The sequence below is a fragment of the Phallusia mammillata genome, chromosome 5 (assembly GCF_965637545.1).
Source record: "Phallusia mammillata chromosome 5, kaPhaMamm4.hap1.1, whole genome shotgun sequence".
Lineage (NCBI taxonomy): Eukaryota > Metazoa > Chordata > Ascidiacea > Phlebobranchia > Ascidiidae > Phallusia > Phallusia mammillata.
The window spans coordinates 124,679-147,226 of record NC_137256.1 but is presented as its reverse complement, the minus strand read 5'-3'; the positions used below and the strand labels follow the sequence as shown (position 1 = coordinate 147,226).

At 34.1% G+C, this 22,548-nt stretch overlaps 3 protein-coding genes and 1 long non-coding RNA gene across 8 annotated transcripts; all 4 read left to right on the top strand.

Moving 5' to 3' along the window:
- The first annotated feature begins 932 nt into the window (after positions 1–932).
- On the top strand, positions 933–5,115 carry LOC145229242 (WD repeat-containing protein 62-like). Its single transcript, XM_080094543.1, has 7 exons — positions 933–1,281; positions 1,414–1,552; positions 1,823–2,039; positions 2,602–2,888; positions 3,162–3,483; positions 3,913–4,051; positions 4,355–5,115. Exons 4-5 carry the CDS (start codon positions 2,813–2,815, stop codon positions 3,347–3,349), a joined length of 264 nt encoding a protein of 87 aa, XP_079950669.1. The 5' UTR covers positions 933–1,281; positions 1,414–1,552; positions 1,823–2,039; positions 2,602–2,812; the 3' UTR covers positions 3,350–3,483; positions 3,913–4,051; positions 4,355–5,115.
- Positions 5,116–5,580: 465 nt separating this feature from the next.
- LOC145229246 (WD repeat-containing protein 62-like) lies at positions 5,581–10,885 on the top strand. 2 transcript variants are annotated; one of them, XR_013860400.1, is made up of 8 exons: positions 5,581–6,007; positions 6,261–6,420; positions 6,960–7,048; positions 7,181–7,319; positions 7,592–7,808; positions 8,367–8,653; positions 8,927–9,248; positions 9,678–10,885. XR_013860400.1 is itself a non-coding variant. In XM_080094548.1 (7 exons), the coding sequence occupies exons 5-6, from the start codon at positions 8,578–8,580 to the stop codon at positions 9,112–9,114; spliced, it is 264 nt and encodes an 87-aa protein (XP_079950674.1). In that variant the 5' UTR covers positions 6,245–6,420; positions 6,960–7,048; positions 7,181–7,319; positions 7,592–7,808; positions 8,367–8,577; the 3' UTR covers positions 9,115–9,248; positions 9,678–10,885. The 2 variants fall into 2 exon arrangements, 1 of the variants encoding a protein (XP_079950674.1); XM_080094548.1 differs by lacking the exon at positions 5,581–6,007 and having other exon boundaries at positions 6,245–6,420.
- A 1,586-nt stretch (positions 10,886–12,471) lies between these two features.
- LOC145229247 (WD repeat-containing protein 62-like) lies at positions 12,472–16,664 on the top strand. The gene is made up of 6 exons (XM_080094549.1): positions 12,472–12,821; positions 12,954–13,092; positions 13,365–13,581; positions 14,146–14,432; positions 14,706–15,027; positions 15,457–16,664. Exons 4-5 carry the CDS (start codon positions 14,357–14,359, stop codon positions 14,891–14,893), a joined length of 264 nt encoding a protein of 87 aa, XP_079950675.1. The 5' UTR covers positions 12,472–12,821; positions 12,954–13,092; positions 13,365–13,581; positions 14,146–14,356; the 3' UTR covers positions 14,894–15,027; positions 15,457–16,664.
- Positions 16,665–16,986: 322 nt separating this feature from the next.
- On the top strand, positions 16,987–22,506 carry LOC145230242 (uncharacterized). 4 transcript variants are annotated; one of them, XR_013860615.1, is made up of 4 exons: positions 16,987–17,557; positions 17,815–20,852; positions 21,282–21,420; positions 21,725–22,506. It is a non-coding gene; the product is annotated as an uncharacterized LOC145230242 (long non-coding RNA). The 4 variants fall into 4 exon arrangements; XR_013860614.1 differs by lacking the exon at positions 21,725–22,506 and having other exon boundaries at positions 17,815–18,598; positions 18,784–20,852; positions 21,282–21,717; XR_013860616.1 differs by lacking the exon at positions 21,725–22,506 and having other exon boundaries at positions 17,815–18,922; positions 19,197–20,852; positions 21,282–21,717.
- Positions 22,507–22,548: the final 42 nt, after the last annotated feature.

Genomic DNA, 22,548 nt, shown 5'->3' with positions numbered 1-22,548 from the left:
TTCAGAAGTTCGTTAATGTGCATTTATTTCCGAAAATTATTGAGCGCGAAACATATTTATTGAACAGCTGTGAAAATAAACATTGCGTCATCAGCGATCAGCTGTTTGTAAACAGACGTGGCGAAAAATTTTCATCTTTAAAGTTGAGACTGTTTTTGGTCGTTTTGTCGCAAAATTATGAAGATTAAAGACAAAATCGTGCTTTTGCTTTTGCTGCCTGATAAGAAGTCGTATTTTGGTAAAAGTTAGTTTCAAAATTTTTACATATTTAATGAGAAAAATAACGGCCCAAGTAGACATAAAAAGCAACTTGCCTCAATATCACTGATGTGGGCATGAGCATTTGCAGAAGCAGTTATAAAATAATAAACCATGTTGCATTTACATCTATTTGAGCTTTTATTTTTATGACTAAATTTATGAACAGATCCAGGCATATTGTTTAATATATTTTTACATTAATTATTTTGAACTTACAATTGGATTTTTGCAAAGGTTATGAAGTGCTTGCGATGTCAGTAGATCTCTACAACATGTGGCTGCATCTTGTATTTTCTGATCACTCACTTGTTATAACTGATGTGATGGATTTTGAAAAACCAAATGTCACTTCAGTTTCCAGGTTTTACAGCTCGTGTGTCTAGGAAATCAAGGTTTGTCTTTGTAACATACATATATTGAAGTTACATCACTAAAAAAATTATATTTCATCTCAAAAGACAATTGTAAACAATAAATGTTATTAATCGGGACACACTGCTCTTCGATATCCAAAATACTGAAAAACAGTGACTGATCATTTTTTAGTGATTTTTTTTTTTTAAATGTTAAATGTGCTCAAAAAAATCATCGTCAGTTTCTGTACCCCTCACATCCATGGAGATCATAACAAAAAGTATATAAGCTTATGTCAATAGACATACTATAACTATTCAAATACCATCAGTAGTGGCTGAAAATGAATGAAATGTTGTAACGTCAGCTGCTGTAATCATGTCTCATGAGTGTAAATTGTCTGCTCCACACTAATTATAACAGTGGAATTATAAATGTAAACCAAATTCAGAAAAGTCGTTCTGATTTAATTTATTTAGTCAAATTCTTGTTTTGTTTTTGTCACTGATTTAAATCACTGGGGCACAAAACCCTGTTTACATGTAATAATAGTTTCTTCCTTATGGTGTTTTTGCAGACTCTTCCTGATTGTGCTGAGTCAGCTGTTTTGTTTCGGTTTCAAATGACGGCAGAGTCAGGATTTGGAAAATCGATGACCAAACATGTGTATGAACCTTATATATTGTGGCTGTTTGTAGGATATATGTATTGGACGATCAATAAGAACATTATATATTGTGGCTGTTTGTAGGATATATGTATTGAACGAGCAATAAGTTAGTTATTAAATATTTGTAGGTTCTGAAACACGCAATTCTATTGGAACGTATAAAGAAACACTCCACGGACACTAAAACATCGGTTGAAGCACGTTGCATTTCTGTTCATAATGACGGCAAACACATGCGGTTGGCGACAGGAGTGGGAGTATCCAGCAGTATGTATTCAACATACTTCCTAATTCAATTTGTAGTCATCTTTGTCTGGGCACATTGGGGAATTCTGCACACAATTTAACACTCTTTATCATAAATATGCATCAGTAATTTCATCGCTGGTTTCTAGGCTGCACCTATTTTAGCTTGTTTTTCCAAGCCACAGTAAATTTGGAATTTGGTTTTAAGTTGTTATTTTTGATTTGTTTTTTTGTAATCCTCAAGACTATATAGTTTTGCGTTTTTTATGACAACCAATCATTTGATTTTAGTGTGTACGACCTTTACCGTTTAAGAGGATATCATTTATTTCGTCACACGACGGGGATATATTAAGCATGGATTATTCTCACCGTGGTTCGATGCTTGCAAGCGCGAGTAGAGATCGATCGTGTTCACATGTTTACTGATGATTATATTCCGTCCAACACGATAGCTGATCATTCTGCTGCCGTCACTGCTGTGAAGTTTGCGAACTGAGATTATGAGGTAAACTGTCATGTAGGGAAGTTGAAACTAGTATAAGTAGGTATTTTAGAATAGTTGTTTCGATTCTAGAATATCTAATTCAAGTCTTATATAATTTTTTATTGTGATCTGGACAACAATGTTTCCCGAGGTAAACTGTCACTGGTGTGGCTAATTCGGCCCAGTTGACACAAAATGTAAATTCAATGCACTAAGTATCATTTACACGAACTACAATAAACTGCATTAAAACGCTGAAATTTGAATGATACAAGTTAACAAGGGTAAATTTAGCAAATGCAACACGCACGTTTAAGTGATTTGCCTTTGTTTGAACCAAATGTGTAACATTTAAAAATCTGACTTTTGTACATTGCTTTTTACTTTGCCTAAGCTTTTTTAATTATATATATATATATATATATATCAGTCACAGTGAAAGTGTCCAGTTTTCAGCTGCATTTGTTTTTGTACCACTTTTGTGATTTTTGTGTTTTAGTCTCATTATGTTCTTTAACAGAGAGCATAGTTGTTTAATCTTGATGCTGACAATTCTTGGTCTAAATCAGATTTATAATTACAGTTTCGACTAATGAGCTGTGGAACAGACAAGTCTCTCTACTACTACAACTGACATCAGTTGAGAACAACATTACATTGAGAAACACTCGATGGCTGACATGGACATTGTTGAGTAAGCAAATCCACAAAATTTTAAACCCAGCCATTCTAACTGTGGATTTTATTCATCGATGATTCAGTGCTAGTTGCATGCAGCTGCAATTTAACCGAATATGACATGTTTGGTGCAAAAGCTTGTTGCAACCTCGTGTGTTGATAAAAACATCTATGTCCTCCCGTACACCACAGGTCAGTGTTGGTTTGCATTTGATGAGAAAATTGAAAAGCAATTTGCAGTTATGCAGTATTAATAAGTATTTCCACTTAATTCAATCAAACATGTTTTATTCATGTCAAATGACTAAATGTGTGTCTAGCAAATTTACTCAGGGTAGGAATTTCACAATACTGGCCTTTTACAAGTTTGCATTTTTTCTGCATCAGTTTTTCAATTGCTTTAATGTATTTGCAACTGTTTTTCCAATTAACATTTTTAACAAGAATCTTTTGTTTGTCTCGCAGGAGATTGTGTTTGCATGATCAGCCGGCATTCAGAGGTAGCGGTTGGTCTCACTTTCGACCACAACTCTCACTTAATCTCCGCATCTGCCGACAGTTGCATATTTGGGCGGACATTTAGCCATCGGGTGACAGAAGAGCTCAAACAAACCCAGAAAGGTGCCACCTCCATGCCTGGAAGATTTGAATAAAACCTCGTATTTTGCTACAAACGACTAGTTTACAGTAGAAATAATCGATGATTCGACGCATCCTAGTAATGTTGACATCCCGTTCAGTGATGAGTTTGACGACCCTTCAACTTTGACATTTCACAACAATCCAGGTAATGTCCCTTGCTGCGATTTCCAAATGATTTGTCCGTTAGTTGAGGTGTTTGCAGAGTTGCTTTGGTAATGATCCCAGAAAATATCCTGCATTAGGAAAGACATTATTTATGTTTTCCGAAATAATTTTATTTTATCACATATTTAAACTTATAATCTTTTTTTGTATCTTGATTTTTGTTCCTTGATTTAAACAGAATGACCACTGTTTTGGCTGGTTTGATATGTTACTATTATCATATTTATTGACATTCAGAATACACTTTTTTATTTTATTATGATTCCTTTATTGTTTTTCTTATTACACACATCAGCACAAACTTCATTATGCAAATTTAATTTGTGAAGAAGTGTCAACATTTTTATGCATTTTGCTGGTTTGTATTTATTTTGTTTGGCTTTTTAAGAACTTACAATTGCTTTTTCAGATGCTGAGCAACAAAATACTGATGAGTCATTGTTGTCAAAGTGAGTGACTAAGCAGTTGTCCAACGATGAGTCAGGGTTATTAAGCAACAAACCTTTACCTGAACTAGGGAAATGGGAGATAAATTACACAAAGAAAAGGTGGGATGTTGGGATTTAACTTTACAAATATGTGACAGACTAAAAACTTTGACAAGTCTGAAGTCGTCCACTATTTTATTTAGACATATATATTTCACCTAAGTAATAGGCAGTGTTAGTTTCTAAAAACAACTAAGTCACATTGCTAAGCTGTTTATGTTTGGCCTGGAAGCCAATTTTCTTAGGCAAGTGTAGGCTGACCTTGGGGCTAAATATTTTTGACCAGTATATGCTTGGCAAAGCCACATATACATTTTAAACTTTGATTTCATTTCTAAATGCCGTTTTGTATTCTTATTTCAGGCTTGCACAGTAGCAGAAGGACGCATACATACCAACATTTGAGTCATAGCTTGGATTTACTGATGGATTATTTTCTTTGTCCCCCCCCCACACACACACACTTTTATATGGTATTTTCAAGATTATCCACTAGAGCATTGATGGTTTGATGTGTCGGGTATGCAATTTTTTTACAGCAAGTGTTTTGTGTTATGGCAAAGTACGGAAACCCCTGGTTTTTGCACCTTTTTCTTCACTGTAGGTTTTTAAAGCTGTTTAATTAAAGCCGGTCATAGAATATACTTTACAAATTTACACTCTTTAAGCCATGTGTGCGTATAGTGGGATTGTGTCTTTCCGTTTTTGATTTTGGGTGTAATGTGTTGGTCTCAGAAGGTAACATAAGATAAGACATGTTACATTTAAATTCAAGCTGTTGTTTTTATGTTTTGATTCAAACAGGCTAACTTATGTAGATATAAACCCCTATGTTTTCTGCACCAATTGTTTAAGTTGTTTCTACTTTGTATTTGTAGCCTAATTGCTGTATACGTTCATTAGTGTGTCCCTTGATTTCACAAACCTTCCTGCTTGAAAACATTTGACATTGCATCGCCTCAGACAGTAAGGTTGCTGAAATAGTTTTAATAGAAGATGTGTTTTGTAGAAGGCATGGTTCCAATAAATGAAATGTCCTATTTTAGTGGATCCTATTATGTATGCTTTCGCTTGTGTTCAAAATCTGGTGCATGTTTTTGGCGTAAATAAAGTTTTCTTTTAGATCCGTCCGTGTTGTTTTGCATTGTGTAAAATATCTCCTTATTATGTTTGTGTTGTTACTTGATAAGGCAGACAAAGATTTATTTAAACATAGAATAAAAGGAATCCATAAAATCACATGTAAACGTTGAGATTTGTCAAAAAATGTTTGTTGACAAGCTTTTTGTGGAAATTTGGTCACGCACTAACGACCATGTCATGAAAAGTGATACCATAAAAAAATACTTTGTTATCAATTGCGGCATGAATTTAGGGAAAAAATTGCACTTTTGGAGTTAAAATAAAATTTGGTGTTTTAATTTGCCACAGTTGTTGAAAAAATTTATTAGTAATGTTTTCTGATTCTAATTAATGTGACGCAATAATTCATGAGTTTGCCAAATATGATTTCAGTGGTTAGTTATGACGTAACATTTTTTCAGAAGTTTCCAGTGCCGAAATTTAGCTCTTGCTGGCTATCTCCGGTTTTGTTTTGTGCCAATGAATGGGCAATAAATTCTTTTTCATAAAAATTTGACCGCGTGATGACCTTTTGCCAAATGCAAACTCAAATAAAGAAGTAACGTTTCATTGGTCCAAGAACGATAGTAGATTGCGTTTTTTTGCTGCACAAGTGATTTACAAGTTAAACTTTTACGCCTTGATGGAATTGCAAGTTCAGAAGTTCGTTAATGTGCATTTATTTCCGAAAATTATTGAGCGCGAAACATATTTATTGAACAGCTGTGAAAATAAACATTGCGTCATCAGCGATCAGCTGGTTGTAAACAGACGTGGCGAAAAATTTTCATCTTTAAAGTTGAGACTGTTTTTGGTCGTTTTGTCGCAAAATTATGAAGATTAAAGACAAAATCGTGCTTTTGCTTTCGCTGCCTGATAAGAAGTCGTATTTTGGTAAAAGTTAGTTTCAAAATTTTTACATATTTAATGAGAAAAATAACGGCCCAAAGACATAAAAAGCAACTTGCCTCAATATCACTGATGTGGGCATGAGCATTTGCAGAAGCAGTTATAAAATAATAAACCATGTTGCAGTTACATCTATTTGAGCTTTTATTTTTATGACTAAATTTATGAACAGATCCATGCATATTGTTTAATATATTTTTACATTAATTATTTTGAACTTACTATTGGATTTTTGCAGAGGTTATGAAGTGCTTGCAATGTCAGTAGATGTCTACAACATGTGGCTGCATCTTGTATTTTCTGATCACTCACATGTTATAACTGATGTGATGGATTTTGAAAAACCAAATGTCACTTCAGTTTCCAGGTTTCACAGCTCGTGTGTCTAGGAAATCAAGGTTTGTCTTTGTAACATACATATATTGAAGTTACATCACTAAAAAAATTATATTTCATTACAAAAGACAATTGTAAACAATAAATGTTATTAATCGGGATACACTGCTCTTCGATATCCAAAACACTGAAAAACAGTGACTGATCATTTTTTAGTGATTTTTTTTTTTGAAATGTTAAATGTGCTCAAAAAAAGCATTGTCAGTTTCTGTACCCCTCACATCCATGGAGATCATAACAAAAAGTATATAAGCTTATGTCAATAGACATACTATAACTATTCAAATATCATCAGTAGTGGCTGAAAATGAATGAAATGTTGTAACGTCAGCTGCTGTAATCATGTCTCATGAGTGTAAATTGTCTGCTCCACACTAATTATAACAGTGGAATTATAAATGTAAACCAAATTCAGAAAAGTCGTTCTGATTTAATTTATTTAGTCAAATTCTTGTTTTGTTTTTGTCACTGATTTAAATCACTGGGGCACAAAACCCTGTTTACATGTAATAATAGTTTCTTCCTTATGGTGTTTTTGCAGACTCTTCCTGATTGTGCTGAGTCAGCTGTTTTGTTTCGGTTTCAAATGACGGCAGAGTCAGGATATGGAAAATCGATGACCAAACATGTGTACGAACCTTATATATTGTGGCTGTTTGTAGGATATATGTATTGGATGATCAATAAGAACATTATATATTGTGGCTGTTTGTAGGATATATGTATTGAACGAGCAATAAGTTAGTTATTAAATATTTGTAGGTTCTGAAACACGCAATTCTATTGGAACGTATAAAGAAACACTCCATGGACACTAAAACATCGGTTGAAGCACGTTGCATTTCTGTTCATAATGACGGCAAACACATGCGGTTGGCGACAGGAGTGGGAGTATCCAGCAGTATGTATTCAACATACTTCCTAATTCAATTTGTAGTCATCTTTATGTCTGGGCACATTGGGGAATTCTGCACACAATTTAACACTCTTTATCATAAATATGCATCAGTAATTTCATCGCTGGTTTCTAGGCTGCACCTATTTTAGCTTGTTTTTCCAAGCCACAGTAAATTTGGAATTTGGTTTTAAGTTGTTATTTTTGATTTGTTTTTTTGTAATCCTCAAGACTATATAGTTTTGCGTTTTTTATGACAACCAATCATTTGATTTTAGTGTGTACGACCTTTACCGTTTAAGAGGATATCATTTATTTCGTCACACGACGGGGATATATTAAGCATGGATTATTCTCACCGTGGTTCGATGCTTGCAAGCGCGAGTAGAGATCGATCGTGTTCACATGTTTACTGATGATTATATTCCGTCCAACACGATAGCTGATCATTCTGCTGCCGTCACTGCTGTGAAGTTTGCGAACTGAGATTATGAGGTAAACTGTCATGTAGGGAAGTTGAAACTAGTATAAGTAGGTATTTTAGAATAGTTGTTTCGATTTTAGAATATCTAATTCAAGTCTTATATAATTTTTTATTGTGATCTGGACAACAATGTTTCCCGAGGTAAACTGTCACTGGTGTGGCTAATTCGGCCCAGTTGACACAAAATGTAAATTCAATGCACTAAGTATCATTTACACGAACTACAATAAACTGCATTAAAACGCTGAAATTTGAATGATACAAGTTAACAAGGGTAAATTTGGCAAATGCAACACGCACGTTTAAGTGATTTGCCTTTGTTTGAACCAAATGTGTAACATTTAAAAATCTGACTTTTGTACATTGCTTTTTACTTTGCCTAAGCTTTTTTAATTATATATATATATATATATCAGTCACAGTGAAAGTGTCCAGTTTTCAGCTTCATTTGTTTTTGTACCACTTTTGTGATTTTTGTGTTTTAGTCTCATTATGTTCTTTAACAGAGAGCATAGTTGTTTAATCTTGATGCTGACAATTCTTGGTCTAAATCAGATTTATAATTACAGTTTCGACTAATGAGCTGTGGAACAGACAAGTCTCTCTACTACTACAACTGACATCAGTTGAGAACAACATTACATTGAGAAACACTCGATGGCTGACATGGACATTGTTGAGTAAGCAAATCCACAAAATTTTAAACCCAGCCATTCTAACTGTGGATTTTATTCATCGATGATTCAGTGCTAGTTGCATGCAGCTGCAATTTAACCGAATATGACATGTTTGGTGCAAAAGCTTGTTGCAACCTCGTGTGTTGATAAAAACATCTATGTCCTCCCGTACACCACAGGTCAGTGTTGGTTTGCATTTGATGAGAAAATTGAAAAGCAATTTGCAGTTATGCAGTATTAATAAGTATTTCCACTTAATTCAATCAAACATGTTTTATTCATGTCAAATGACTAAATGTGTGTCTAGCAAATTTACTCAGGGTAGGAATTTCACAATACTGGCCTTTTACAAGTTTGCATTTTTTCTGCATCAGTTTTTCAATTGCTTTAATGTATTTGCAACTGTTTTTCCAATTAACATTTTTAACAAGAATCTTTTGTTTGTCTCGCAGGAGATTGTGTTTGCATGATCAGCCGGCATTCAGAGGTAGCGGTTGGTCTCACTTTCGACCACAACTCTCACTTAATCTCCGCATCTGCCGACAGTTGCATATTTGGGCGGACATTTAGCCATCGGGTGACAGAAGAGCTCAAACAAACCCAGAAAGGTGCCACCTCCATGCCTGGAAGATTTGAATAAAACCTCGTATTTTGCTACAAACGACTAGTTTACAGTAGAAATAATCGATGATTCGACGCATCCTAGTAATGTTGACATCCCGTTCAGTGATGAGTTTGACGACCCTTCAACTTTGACATTTCACAACAATCCAGGTAATGTCCCTTGCTGCGATTTCCAAATGATTTGTCCGTTAGTTGAGGTGTTTGCAGAGTTGCTTTGGTAATGATCCCAGAAAATATCCTGCATTAGGAAAGACATTATTTATGTTTTCCGAAATAATTTTATTTTATCACATATTTAAACTTAGAATCTTTTTTTGTATCTTGATTTTTGTTCCTTGATTTAAACAGAATGACTACTGTTTTGGCTGGTTTGATATGTTACTATTATCATATTTATTGACATTCAGAATACACTTTTTTATTTTATTATGATTCCTTTATTGTTTTTCTTATTACACACATCAGCACAAACTTCATTATGCAAATTTAATTTGTAAAGAAGTGTCAACATTTTTATGCATTTTGCTGGTTTGTATTTATTTTGTTTGGCTTTTTAAGAACTTACAATTGCTTTTTCAGATGCTGAGCAACAAAATACTGATGAGTCATTGTTGTCAAAGTGAGTGACTAAGCAGTTGTCCAACGATGAGTCAGGGTTATTAAGCAACAAACCTTTACCTGAACTAGGGAAATGGGAGATAAATTACACAAAGAAAAGGTGGGATGTTGGGATTTAACTTTACAAATATGTGACAGACTAAAAACTTTGACAAGTCTGAAGTCGTCCACTGTTTTATTTAGACATATATATTTCACCTAAGTAATAGGCAGTGTTAGTTTCTAAAAACAACTAAGTCACATTGCTAAGCTGTTTATGTTTGGCCTGGAAGCCAATTTTCTTAGGCAAGTGTAGGCTGACCCTTGGGGCTAAATATTTTTGACCAGTATATGCTTGGCAAAGCCACATATACATTTTAAACTTTGATTTCATTTCTAAATGTCTTTTTGTATTCTTATTTCAGGCTTGCACAGTAGCAGAAGGACACATACATACCAACATTTGAGTCATAGCTTGGATTTACTGATGGATTATTTTCTTTGTCCCCCCCCCCCCACACACACACACTTTTATATGGTATTTTCAAGATTATCCACTAGAGCATTGATGGTTTAATGTGTCGGGTATGCAATTTTTTTTACAGCAAGTGTTTTGTGTAATGGCAAAGTACGGAAACCCCTGGTTTTTGCACCTTTTTCTTCACTGTAGGTTTTTAAAGCTGTTTAATTGAAGCCGGTCATAGAATATACTTTACAAATTTACACTCTTTAAGCCATGTGTGCGTATAGTGGGATTGTGTCTTTCCGTTTTTGATTTTGGGTGTAATGTGTTGGTCTCAGAAGGTAACATAAGATAAGACATGTTACATTTAAATTCAAGCTGTTATTTTTATGTTTTGATTCAAACAGGCTAACTTATGTAGATATAAACCCCTATGTTTTCTGCACCAATTGTTTAAGTTGTTTCTACTTTGTATTTGTAGCCTAATTGCTGTATATGTTCATTAGTGTGTCCCTTGATTTCACAAACCTTCCTGCTTGAAAACATTTGACATTGCATCGCCTCAGACAGTAAGGTTGCTGAAATAGTTTTAATAGAAGATGTGTTTTGTAGAAGGCATGGTTCCAATAAATGAAATGTCCTATTTTAGTGGATCCTATTATGTATGCTTTCGCTTGTGTTCAAAATCTGGTGCATGTTTTTGGCGTAAATAAAGTTTTCTTTTAGATCCGTCCGTGTTGTTTTGCATTGTGTAAAATATCTCTTTATTATGTTTGTGTTGTTACTTGATAAGGCAGACAGAGATTTATTTAAACATAGAATAAAAGGAATCCATAAAATCACATGTAAACGTTGAGGTTTGTCAAAAAATGTTTGTTGACAAGCTTTTTGTGGAAATTTGGTCACGCACTAACGACCATGTCATGAAAAGTGATACCATAAAAAAAATACTTTGTTATCAATTGAGGCATGAATTTGGGAAAAAAGTTGCACTTTTGGAGTTAAAATAAAATTTGGTGTTTTAATTTACCACAGTTGTTGAAAAAATTTATTAGTAATGTTTTCTGAATCTAATTAACGTGACGCAATAATTCATGAGTTTGCCAAATATGATTTCAGTGGTTAGTTATGACGTAACATTTTTTCAGAAGTTTCCAGTGCCGAAATTCAGCTATTGCTGGCTATCTCCGGTTTTGTTTTGTGCCAATGAATGGGCGATAAATTCTTTTTCATAAAAATTTGACCGCGTGATGACCTTTTGCCAAATGCAAACTCAAATAAAGAAGTAACGTTTCATTGGTCCAAGAACGATAGTAGATTGCGTTTTTTTGCTGCACAAGTGATTTACAAGTTAAACTTTTACGCCTTGATGGAATTGCAAGTTCAGAAGTTCGTTAATGTGCATTTATTTCCGAAAATTATTGAGCGCGAAACATATTTATTGAACAGCTGTGAAAATAAACATTGCGTCATCAGCGATCAGCTGGTTGTAAACAGACGTGGCGAAAAATTTTCATCTTTAAAGTTGAGACTGTTTTTGGTCGTTTTGTCGCAAAATTATGAAGATTAAAGACAAAATCGTGCTTTTGCTTTTGCTGCCTGATAAGAAGTCGTATTTTGGTAAAAGTTAGTTTCAAAATTTTTACATATTTAATGAGAAAAATAACGGCCCAAGTAGACATAAAAAGCAACTTGCCTCAATATCACTGATGTGGGCATGAGCATTTGCAGAAGCAGTTATAAAATAATAAACCATGTTGCATTTACATCTATTTGAGCTTTTATTTTTATGACTAAATTTATGAACAGATCCAGGCATATTGTTTAATATATTTTTACATTAATTATTTTGAACTTACAATTGGATTTTTGCAAAGGTTATGAAGTGCTTGCGATGTCAGTAGATCTCTACAACATGTGGCTGCATCTTGTATTTTCTGATCACTCACTTGTTATAACTGATGTGATGGATTTTGAAAAACCAAATGTCACTTCAGTTTCCAGGTTTTACAGCTCGTGTGTCTAGGAAATCAAGGTTTGTCTTTGTAACATACATATATTGAAGTTACATCACTAAAAAAATTATATTTCATCTCAAAAGACAATTGTAAACAATAAATGTTATTAATCGGGACACACTGCTCTTCGATATCCAAAATACTGAAAAACAGTGACTGATCATTTTTTAGTGATTTTTTTTTTTTAAATGTTAAATGTGCTCAAAAAAATCATCGTCAGTTTCTGTACCCCTCACATCCATGGAGATCATAACAAAAAGTATATAAGCTTATGTCAATAGACATACTATAACTATTCAAATACCATCAGTAGTGGCTGAAAATGAATGAAATGTTGTAACGTCAGCTGCTGTAATCATGTCTCATGAGTGTAAATTGTCTGCTCCACACTAATTATAACAGTGGAATTATAAATGTAAACCAAATTCAGAAAAGTCGTTCTGATTTAATTTATTTAGTCAAATTCTTGTTTTGTTTTTGTCACTGATTTAAATCACTGGGGCACAAAACCCTGTTTACATGTAATAATAGTTTCTTCCTTATGGTGTTTTTGCAGACTCTTCCTGATTGTGCTGAGTCAGCTGTTTTGTTTCGGTTTCAAATGACGGCAGAGTCAGGATTTGGAAAATCGATGACCAAACATGTGTATGAACCTTATATATTGTGGCTGTTTGTAGGATATATGTATTGGACGATCAATAAGAACATTATATATTGTGGCTGTTTGTAGGATATATGTATTGAACGAGCAATAAGTTAGTTATTAAATATTTGTAGGTTCTGAAACACACAATTCTATTGGAACGTATAAAGAAACACTCCACGGACACTAAAACATCGGTTGAAGCACGTTGCATTTCTGTTCATAATGACGGCAAACACATGCGGTTGGCGACAGGAGTGGGAGTATCCAGCAGTATGTATTCAACATACTTCCTAATTCAATTTGTAGTCATCTTTATGTCTGGGCACATTGGGGAATTCTGCACACAATTTAACACTCTTTATCATAAATATGCATCAGTAATTTCATCGCTGGTTTCTAGGCTGCACCTATTTTAGCTTGTTTTTCCAAGCCACAGTAAATTTGGAATTTGGTTTTAAGTTGTTATTTTTGATTTGTTTTTTTGTAATCCTCAAGACTATATAGTTTTGCGTTTTTTATGACAACCAATCATTTGTTTTTAGTGTGTACGACCTTTACCGTTTAAGAGGATATCATTTATTTCGTCACACGACGGGGATATATTAAGCATGGATTATTCTCACCGTGGTTCGATGCTTGCAAGCGCGAGTAGAGATCGATCGTGTTCACATGTTTACTGATGATTATATTCCATCCAACACGATAGCTGATCATTCTGCTGCCGTCACTGCTGTGAAGTTTGCGAACTGAGATTATGAGGTAAACTGTCATGTAGGGAAGTTGAAACTAGTATAAGTAGGTATTTTAGAATAGCTGTTTCGATTCTAGAATATCTAATTCAAGTCTTATATAATTTTTTATTGTGATCTGGACAACAATGTTTCCCGAGGTAAACTGTCACTGGTGTGGCTAATTCGGCCCAGTTGACACAAAATGTAAATTCAATGCACTAAGTATCATTTACACGAACTACAATAAACTGCATTAAAACGCTGAAATTTGAATGATACAAGTTAACAAGGGTAAATTTAGCAAATGCAACACGCACGTTTAAGTGATTTGCCTTTGTTTGAACCAAATGTGTAACATTTAAAAATCTGACTTTTGTACATTGCTTTTTACTTTGCCTAAGCTTTTTTAATTATATATATATATATATATATATATCAGTCACAGTGAAAGTGTCCAGTTTTCAGCTGCATTTGTTTTTGTACCACTTTTGTGATTTTTGTGTTTTAGTCTCATTATGTTCTTTAACAGAGAGCATAGTTGTTTAATCTTGATGCTGACAATTCTTGGTCTAAATCAGATTTATAATTACAGTTTCGACTAATGAGGTGTGGAACAGACAAGTCTCTCTACTACTACAACTGACATCAGTTGAGAACAACATTACATTGAGAAACACTCGATGGCTGACATGGACATTGTTGAGTAAGCAAATCCACAAAATTTTAAACCCAGCCATTCTAACTGTGGATTTTATTCATCGATGATTCAGTGCTAGTTGCATGCAGCTGCAATTTAACCGAATATGACATCTTTGGTGCAAAAGCTTGTTGCAACCTCGTGTGTTGATAAAAACATCTATGTCCTCCCGTACACCACAGGTCAGTGTTGGTTTGCATTTGATGAGAAAATTGAAAAGCAATTTGCAGTTATGCAGTATTAATAAGTATTTCCACTTAATTCAATCAAACATGTTTTATTCATGTCAAATGACTAAATGTGTGTCTAGCAAATTTACTCAGGGTAGGAATTTCACAATACTGGCCTTTTACAAGTTTGCATTTTTTCTGCATCAGTTTTTCAATTGCTTTAATGTATTTGCAACTGTTTTTCCAATTAACATTTTTAACAAGAATCTTTTGTTTGTCTCGCAGGAGATTGTGTTTGCATGATCAGCCGGCATTCAGAGGTAGCAGTTGGTCTCACTTTCGACCACAACTCTCACTTAATCTCCGCATCTGCCGACAGTTGCATATTTGGGCGGACATTTAGCCATCGGGTGACAGAAGAGCTCAAACAAACCCAGAAAGGTGCCACCTCCATGCCTGGAAGATTTGAATAAAACCTCGTATTTTGCTACAAACGACTAGTTTACAGTAGAAATAATCGATGATTCGACGCATCCTAGTAATGTTGACATCCCGTTCAGTGATGAGTTTGACGACCCTTCAACTTTGACATTTCACAACAATCCAGGTAATGTCCCTTGCTGCGATTTCCAAATGATTTGTCCGTTAGTTGAGGTGTTTGCAGAGTTGCTTTGGTAATGATCCCAGAAAATATCCTGCATTAGGAAAGACATTATTTATGTTTTCCGAAATAATTTTATTTTATCACATATTTAAACTTAGAATCTTTTTTTGTATCTTGATTTTTGTTCCTTGATTTAAACAGAATGACTACTGTTTTGGCTGGTTTGATATGTTACTATTATCATATTTATTGACATTCAGAATACACTTTTTTATTTTATTATGATTCCTTTATTGTTTTTCTTATTACACACATCAGCACAAACTTCATTATGCAAATTTAATTTGTAAAGAAGTGTCAACATTTTTATGCATTTTGCTGGTTTGTATTTATTTTGTTTGGCTTTTTAAGAACTTACAATTGCTTTTTCAGATGCTGAGCAACAAAATACTGATGAGTCATTGTTGTCAAAGTGAGTGACTAAGCAGTTGTCCAACGATGAGTCAGGGTTATTAAGCAACAAACCTTTACCTGAACTAGGGAAATGGGAGATAAATTACACAAAGAAAAGGTGGGATGTTGGGATTTAACTTTACAAATATGTGACAGACTAAAAACTTTGACAAGTCTGAAGTCGTCCACTGTTTTATTTAGACATATATATTTCACCTAAGTAATAGGCAGTGTTAGTTTCTAAAAACAACTAAGTCACATTGCTAAGCTGTTTATGTTTGGCCTGGAAGCCAATTTTCTTAGGCAAGTGTAGGCTGACCCTTGGGGCTAAATATTTTTGACCAGTATATGCTTGGCAAAGCCACATATACATTTTAAACTTTGATTTCATTTCTAAATGTCTTTTTGTATTCTTATTTCAGGCTTGCACAGTAGCAGAAGGACACATACATACCAACATTTGAGTCATAGCTTGGATTTACTGATGGATTATTTTCTTTGTCCCCCCCCCCCCACACACACACACTTTTATATGGTATTTTCAAGATTATCCACTAGAGCATTGATGGTTTAATGTGTCGGGTATGCAATTTTTTTTACAGCAAGTGTTTTGTGTAATGGCAAAGTACGGAAACCCCTGGTTTTTGCACCTTTTTCTTCACTGTAGGTTTTTAAAGCTGTTTAATTGAAGCCGGTCATAGAATATACTTTACAAATTTACACTCTTTAAGCCATGTGTGCGTATAGTGGGATTGTGTCTTTCCGTTTTTGATTTTGGGTGTAATGTGTTGGTCTCAGAAGGTAACATAAGATAAGACATGTTACATTTAAATTCAAGCTGTTATTTTTATGTTTTGATTCAAACAGGCTAACTTATGTAGATATAAACCCCTATGTTTTCTGCACCAATTGTTTAAGTTGTTTCTACTTTGTATTTGTAGCCTAATTGCTGTATATGTTCATTAGTGTGTCCCTTGATTTCACAAACCTTCCTGCTTGAAAACATTTGACATTGCATCGCCTCAGACAGTAAGGTTGCTGAAATAGTTTTAATAGAAGATGTGTTTTGTAGAAGGCATGGTTCCAATAAATGAAATGTCCTATTTTAGTGGATCCTATTATGTATGCTTTCGCTTGTGTTCAAAATCTGGTGCATGTTTTTGGCGTAAATAAAGTTTTCTTTTAGATCCGTCCGTGTTGTTTTGCATTGTGTAAAATATCTCCTTATTATGTTTGTGTTGTTACTTGATAAGGCAGACAGAGATTTATTTAAACATAGAATAAAAGGAATCCATAAAATCACATGTAAACGTTGAGGTTTGTCAAAAAATGTTTGTTGACAAGCTTTTTGTGGAAATTTGGTCACGCACTAACGACCATGTCATGAAAAGTGATACCATAAAAAAAATACTTTGTTATCAATTGAGGCATGAATTTGGGAAAAAAGTTGCACTTTTGGAGTTAAAATAAAATTTGGTGTTTTAATTTACCACAGTTGTTTAAAAAATTTATTAGTAATGTTTTCTGAATCTAATTAACGTGACGCAATAATTCATGAGTTTGCCAAATATGATTTCAGTGGTTAGTTATGACGTAACATTTTTTCAGAAGTTTCCAGTGCCGAAATTCAGCTATTGCTGGCTATCTCCGGTTTTGTTTTGTGCCAATGAATGGGCAATAAATTCTTTTTCATAAAAATTTGACCGCGTGATGACCTTTTGCCAAATGCAAACTCAAATAAAGAAGTAACGTTTCATTGGTCCAAGAACGATAGTAGATTGCGTTTTTTTGCTGCACAAGTGATTTACAAGTTAAACTTTTACGCCTTGATGGAATTGCAAGTTCAGAAGTTCGTTAATGTGCATTTATTTCCGAAAATTATTGAGCGCGAAACATATTTATTGAACAGCTGTGAAAATAAACATTGCGTCATCAGCGATCAGCTGTTTGTAAACAGACGTGGCGAAAAATTTTCATCTTTAAAGTTGAGACTGTTTTTGGTCGTTTTGTCGCAAAATTATGAAGATTAAAGACAAAATCGTGCTTTTGCTTTTGCTGCCTGATAAGAAGTCGTATTTTGGTAAAAGTTAGTTTCAAAATTTTTACATATTTAATGAGAAAAATGACGGCTCAAGTAGACATAAAAAGCAACTTGCCTCAATATCACTGATGTGGGCATGAGCATTTGCAGAAGCAGTTATAAAATAATAAACCATGTTGCATTTACATCTATTTGAGCTTTTATTTTTATGACTAAATTTATGAACAGATCCAGGCATATTGTTTAATATATTTTTACATTAATTATTTTGAACTCACAATTGGATTTTTGCAAAGGTTATGAAGTGCTTGCGATGTCAGTAGATCTCTACAACATGTGGCTGCATCTTGTATTTTCTGATCACTCACTTGTTATAACTGATGTGATGGATTTTGAAAAACCAAATGTCACTTCAGTTTCCAGGTTTTACAGCTCGTGTGTCTAGGAAATCAAGGTTTGTCTTTGTAACATACATATATTGAAGTTACATCACTAAAAAAATTATATTTCATCTCAAAAGACAATTGTAAACAATAAATGTTATTAATCGGGACACACTGCTCTTCGATATCCAAAATACTGAAAAACAGTGACTGATCATTTTTTAGTGATTTTTTTTTTAAATGTTAAATGTGCTCAAAAAAATCATCGTCAGTTTCTGTACCCCTCACATCCATGGAGATCATAACAAAAAGTATATAAGCTTATGTCAATAGACATACTATAACTATTCAAATACCATCAGTAGTGGCTGAAAATGAATGAAATGTTGTAACGTCAGCTGCTGTAATCATGTCTCATGAGTGTAAATTGTCTGCTCCACACTAATTATAACAGTGGAATTATAAATGTAAACCAAATTCAGAAAAGTCGTTCTGATTTAATTTGTTTAGTCAAATTCTTGTTTTGTTTTTGTCACTGATTTAAATCACTGGGGCACAAAACCCTGTTTACATGTAATAATAGTTTCTTCCTTATGGTGTTTTTGCAGACTCTTCCTGATTGTGCTGAGTCAGCTGTTTTGTTTCGGTTTCAAATGACGGCAGAGTCAGGATTTGGAAAATCGATGACCAAACATGTGTATGAACCTTATATATTGTGGCTGTTTGTAGGATATATGTATTGGACGATCAATAAGAACATTATATATTGTGGCTGTTTGTAGGATATATGTATTGGGCGATCAATAAGAACATTATATATTGTGGCTGTTTGTAGGATATATGTATTGAACGAGCAATAAGTTAGTTATTAAATATTTGTAGGTTCTGAAACACACAATTCTATTGGAAAGTATGGAGAAACACTCCATGGACACTAAAACATCGGTTCAAGCAAGTTGCATTTCTGTTCATAATGACGGCAAACACATGCGGTTGGCGACAGGAGTGGGAGTATCCAGCAGTATGTATTCAACATACTTCCCAATTCAATTTGTAGTCATCTTTATGTCTGGGCACATTGGGGAATTCTGCACACAATTTAACACTCTTTATCATCAATATGCATCAGTAATTTCATTGCTGGTTTCTAGGCTGCACCTATTTTAGCTTGTTTTTCCAAGCCACAGTAAATTTGGAATTTGGTTTTAAGTTGTTATTTTTGATTTTTTTTTTTTTGTAATCCTTAAGACTAAATAGTTTTGCGTTTTTTATGACAACCAATCATTTGTTTTTAGTGTGTACGACCTTATGACGTTTAAGAGGATATCATTTATTCCGTCACACGACGGGGATATATTAAGCATGGATTATTCTCACCGTGGTTCGATGCCTGCAAGCGCGAGTAGAGATCGATGTGTTCACATGTTTACTGATGATTATATTCCGTCCAACACGATAGCTGATCATTCTGCTGCCGTCACTGCTGTGAAGTTTGCGAACCGAGATTATGAGGTAAACTGTCATGTAGGGAAGTTGAAACTAGTATAAGTAGGTATTTTAGAATAGTTGTTTCGATTCTAGAATATCTAATTCAAGTCTTATATAATTTTTTATTGTGATCTGGACAACAATGTTTCCCGAGGTAAACTGTCACTGGTGTGGCTAATTCGACCCAGTTGACACAAAATGTAAATTCAATGCACTAAGTATCATTTACACGAACTACAATAAACTGCATTAAAACGCTGAAATTTGAATGATACAAGTTAACAAGGGTAAATTTGGCAAATGCAACACGCACGTTTAAGTGATTTGCCTTTGTTTGAACCAAATGTGTAACATTTAAAAATCTGACTTTTGTACATTGCTTTTTACTTTGCCTAAGCTTTTTTAATTATATATATATATATATCAGTCACAGTGAAAGTGTCCAGTTTTCAGCTGCATTTGTTTTTGTACCACTTTTGTGATTTTTGTGTTTTAGTCTCATTATGTTCTTTAACAGAGAGCATAGTTGTTTAATCTTGATGCTGACAATTCTTGGTCTAAATCAGATTTATAATTACAGTTTCGACTAATGAGCTGTGGAACAGACAAGTCTCTCTACTACTACAACTGACATCAGTTGAGAACAACATTACATTGAGAAACACTCGATGGCTGACATGGACATTGTTGAGTAAGCAAATCCACAAAATTTTAAACCCAGCCATTCTAACTGTGGATTTTATTCATTGATGATTCAGTGCTAGTTGCGTGCAGCTGCAATTTAACCGAATATGACATCTTTGGTGCAAAACGCTTGTTGCAACCTCGTGTGTTGATAAAAACATCTATGTCCTCCCGTACACCACAGGTCAGTGTTGGTTTGCATTTGATGAGAAAATTGAAAAGCATTTTGCAGTTATGCAGTATTAATAAGTATTTCCACTTAATTCAATCAAACATGTTTTATTCATGTCAAATGACTAAATGTATGTCTAGCAAATTTACTCAGGGTAGGAATTTCACAATACTGGCCTTTTACAAGTTTGCATTTTTTCTGCATCAGTTTTTAAATTGCTTTAATGTATTTGCAACTGTTTTTCCAATTAACATTTTTAACAAGAATCTTTTGTTTGTCTCGCAGGAGATTGTGTTTGCATGATCAGCCGGCATTCAGAGGTAGCAGTTGGTCTCACTTTCGACCACAACTCTCACTTAATCTCCGCATCTGCCGACAGTTGCATATTTGGGCGGACATTTAGCCATCGGGTGACAGAAGAGCTCAAACAAACCCAGAAAGGTGCCACCTCTATGCCTGGAAGATTTGAATAAAACCTCGTATTTTGCTACAAACGACTAGTTTACAGTAGAAATAATCGATGATTCGACGCATCCTAGTAATGTTGACATCCCGTTCAGTGATGAGTTTGACGACCCTTCAACTTTGACATTTCACAACAATCCAGGTAATGTCCCTTGCTGCGATTTCCAAATGATTTGTCTGTTAGTTGAGGTGTTTGCAGAGTTGCTTTGGTAATGATCCCAGAAAATATCCTGCATTAGGAAAGACATTATTTATGTTTTCCGAAATAATTTTATTTTATCACATATTTAAACTTAGAATCTTTTTTTGTATCTTGATTTTTGTTCCTTGATTTAAACAGAATGACCACTGTTTTGGCTGGTTTGATATGTTACTATTATCATATTTATTGACATTCAGAATACACTTTTTTATTTTATTATGATTCCTTTATTGTTTTTCTTATTACACACATCAGCACAAACTTCATTATGCAAATTTAATTTGTAAAGAAGTGTCAACATTTTTATGCATTTTGCTGGTTTGTATTTATTTTGTTTGGCTTTTTAAGAACTTACAATTGCTTTTTCAGATGCTGAGCAACAAAATACTGATGAGTCATTGTTGTCAAAGTGAGTGACTAAGCAGTTGTCCAACGATGAGTCAGGGTTATTAAGCAACAAACCTTTACCTGAACTAGGGAAATGGGAGATAAATTACACAAAGAAAAGGTGGGATGTTGGGATTTAACTTTACAAATATGTGACAGACTAAAAACTTTGACAAGTCTGAAGTCGTCCACTGTTTTATTTAGACATATATATTTCACCTAAGTAATAGGCAGTGTTAGTTTCTAAAAACAACTAAGTCACATTGCTAAGCTGTTTATGTTTGGCCTGGAAGCCAATTTTCTTAGGCAAGTGTAGGCTGACCCTTGGGGCTAAATATTTTTGACCAGTATATGCTTGGCAAAGCCACATATACATTTTAAACTTTGATTTCATTTCTAAATGTCTTTTTGTATTCTTATTTCAGGCTTACACAGTAGCAGAAGGACACATACATACCAACATTTGAGTCATAGCTTGGATTTACTGATGGATTATTTTCTTTGTCCCCCCCCCCCCCCCCCCCACACACACACACACACACACTTTTATATGGTATTTTCAAGATTATCCACTAGAGCATTGATGGTTTAATGTGTCGGGTATGCAATTTTTTTACAGCAAGTGTTTTGTGTTATGGCAAAGTACGGAAACCCCTGGTTTTTGCACCTTTTTCTTCACTGTAGGTTTTTAAAGCTGTTTAATTAAAGCCGGTCATAGAATATACTTTACAAATTTACACTCTTTAAGCCATGTGTGCGTATAGTGGGATTGTGTCTTTCCGTTTTTTGATTTTGGGTGTAATGTGTTGGTCTCAGAAGGTAACATAAGATAAGACATGTTACATTTAAATTCAAGCTGTTATTTTTATGTTTTGATTCAAACAGGCTAACTTATGTAGATAAACCCCTATGTTTTTTGCACCAATTGTTTAAGTTGTTTCTACTTTGTATTTGTAGCCTAATTGCTGTATATGTTCATTAGTGTGTCCCTTGATTTCACAAACCTTCCTGCTTGAAAACATTTGACATTGCATCGCCTCAGACAGTAAGGTTGCTGAAATAGTTTTAATAGAAGATGTGTTTTGTAGATGGCATGGTTCCAGTAAATGAAATGTCCTATTTTAGTGGATCCTATTATGTATGCTTTCGCTTGTGTTCAAAATCTGGTGCATATTTTTGGCGTAAATAAAGTTTTCTTTTAGATCCGTCCGTGTTGTTTTGCATTGTGTAAAATATCTCTTTATTATGT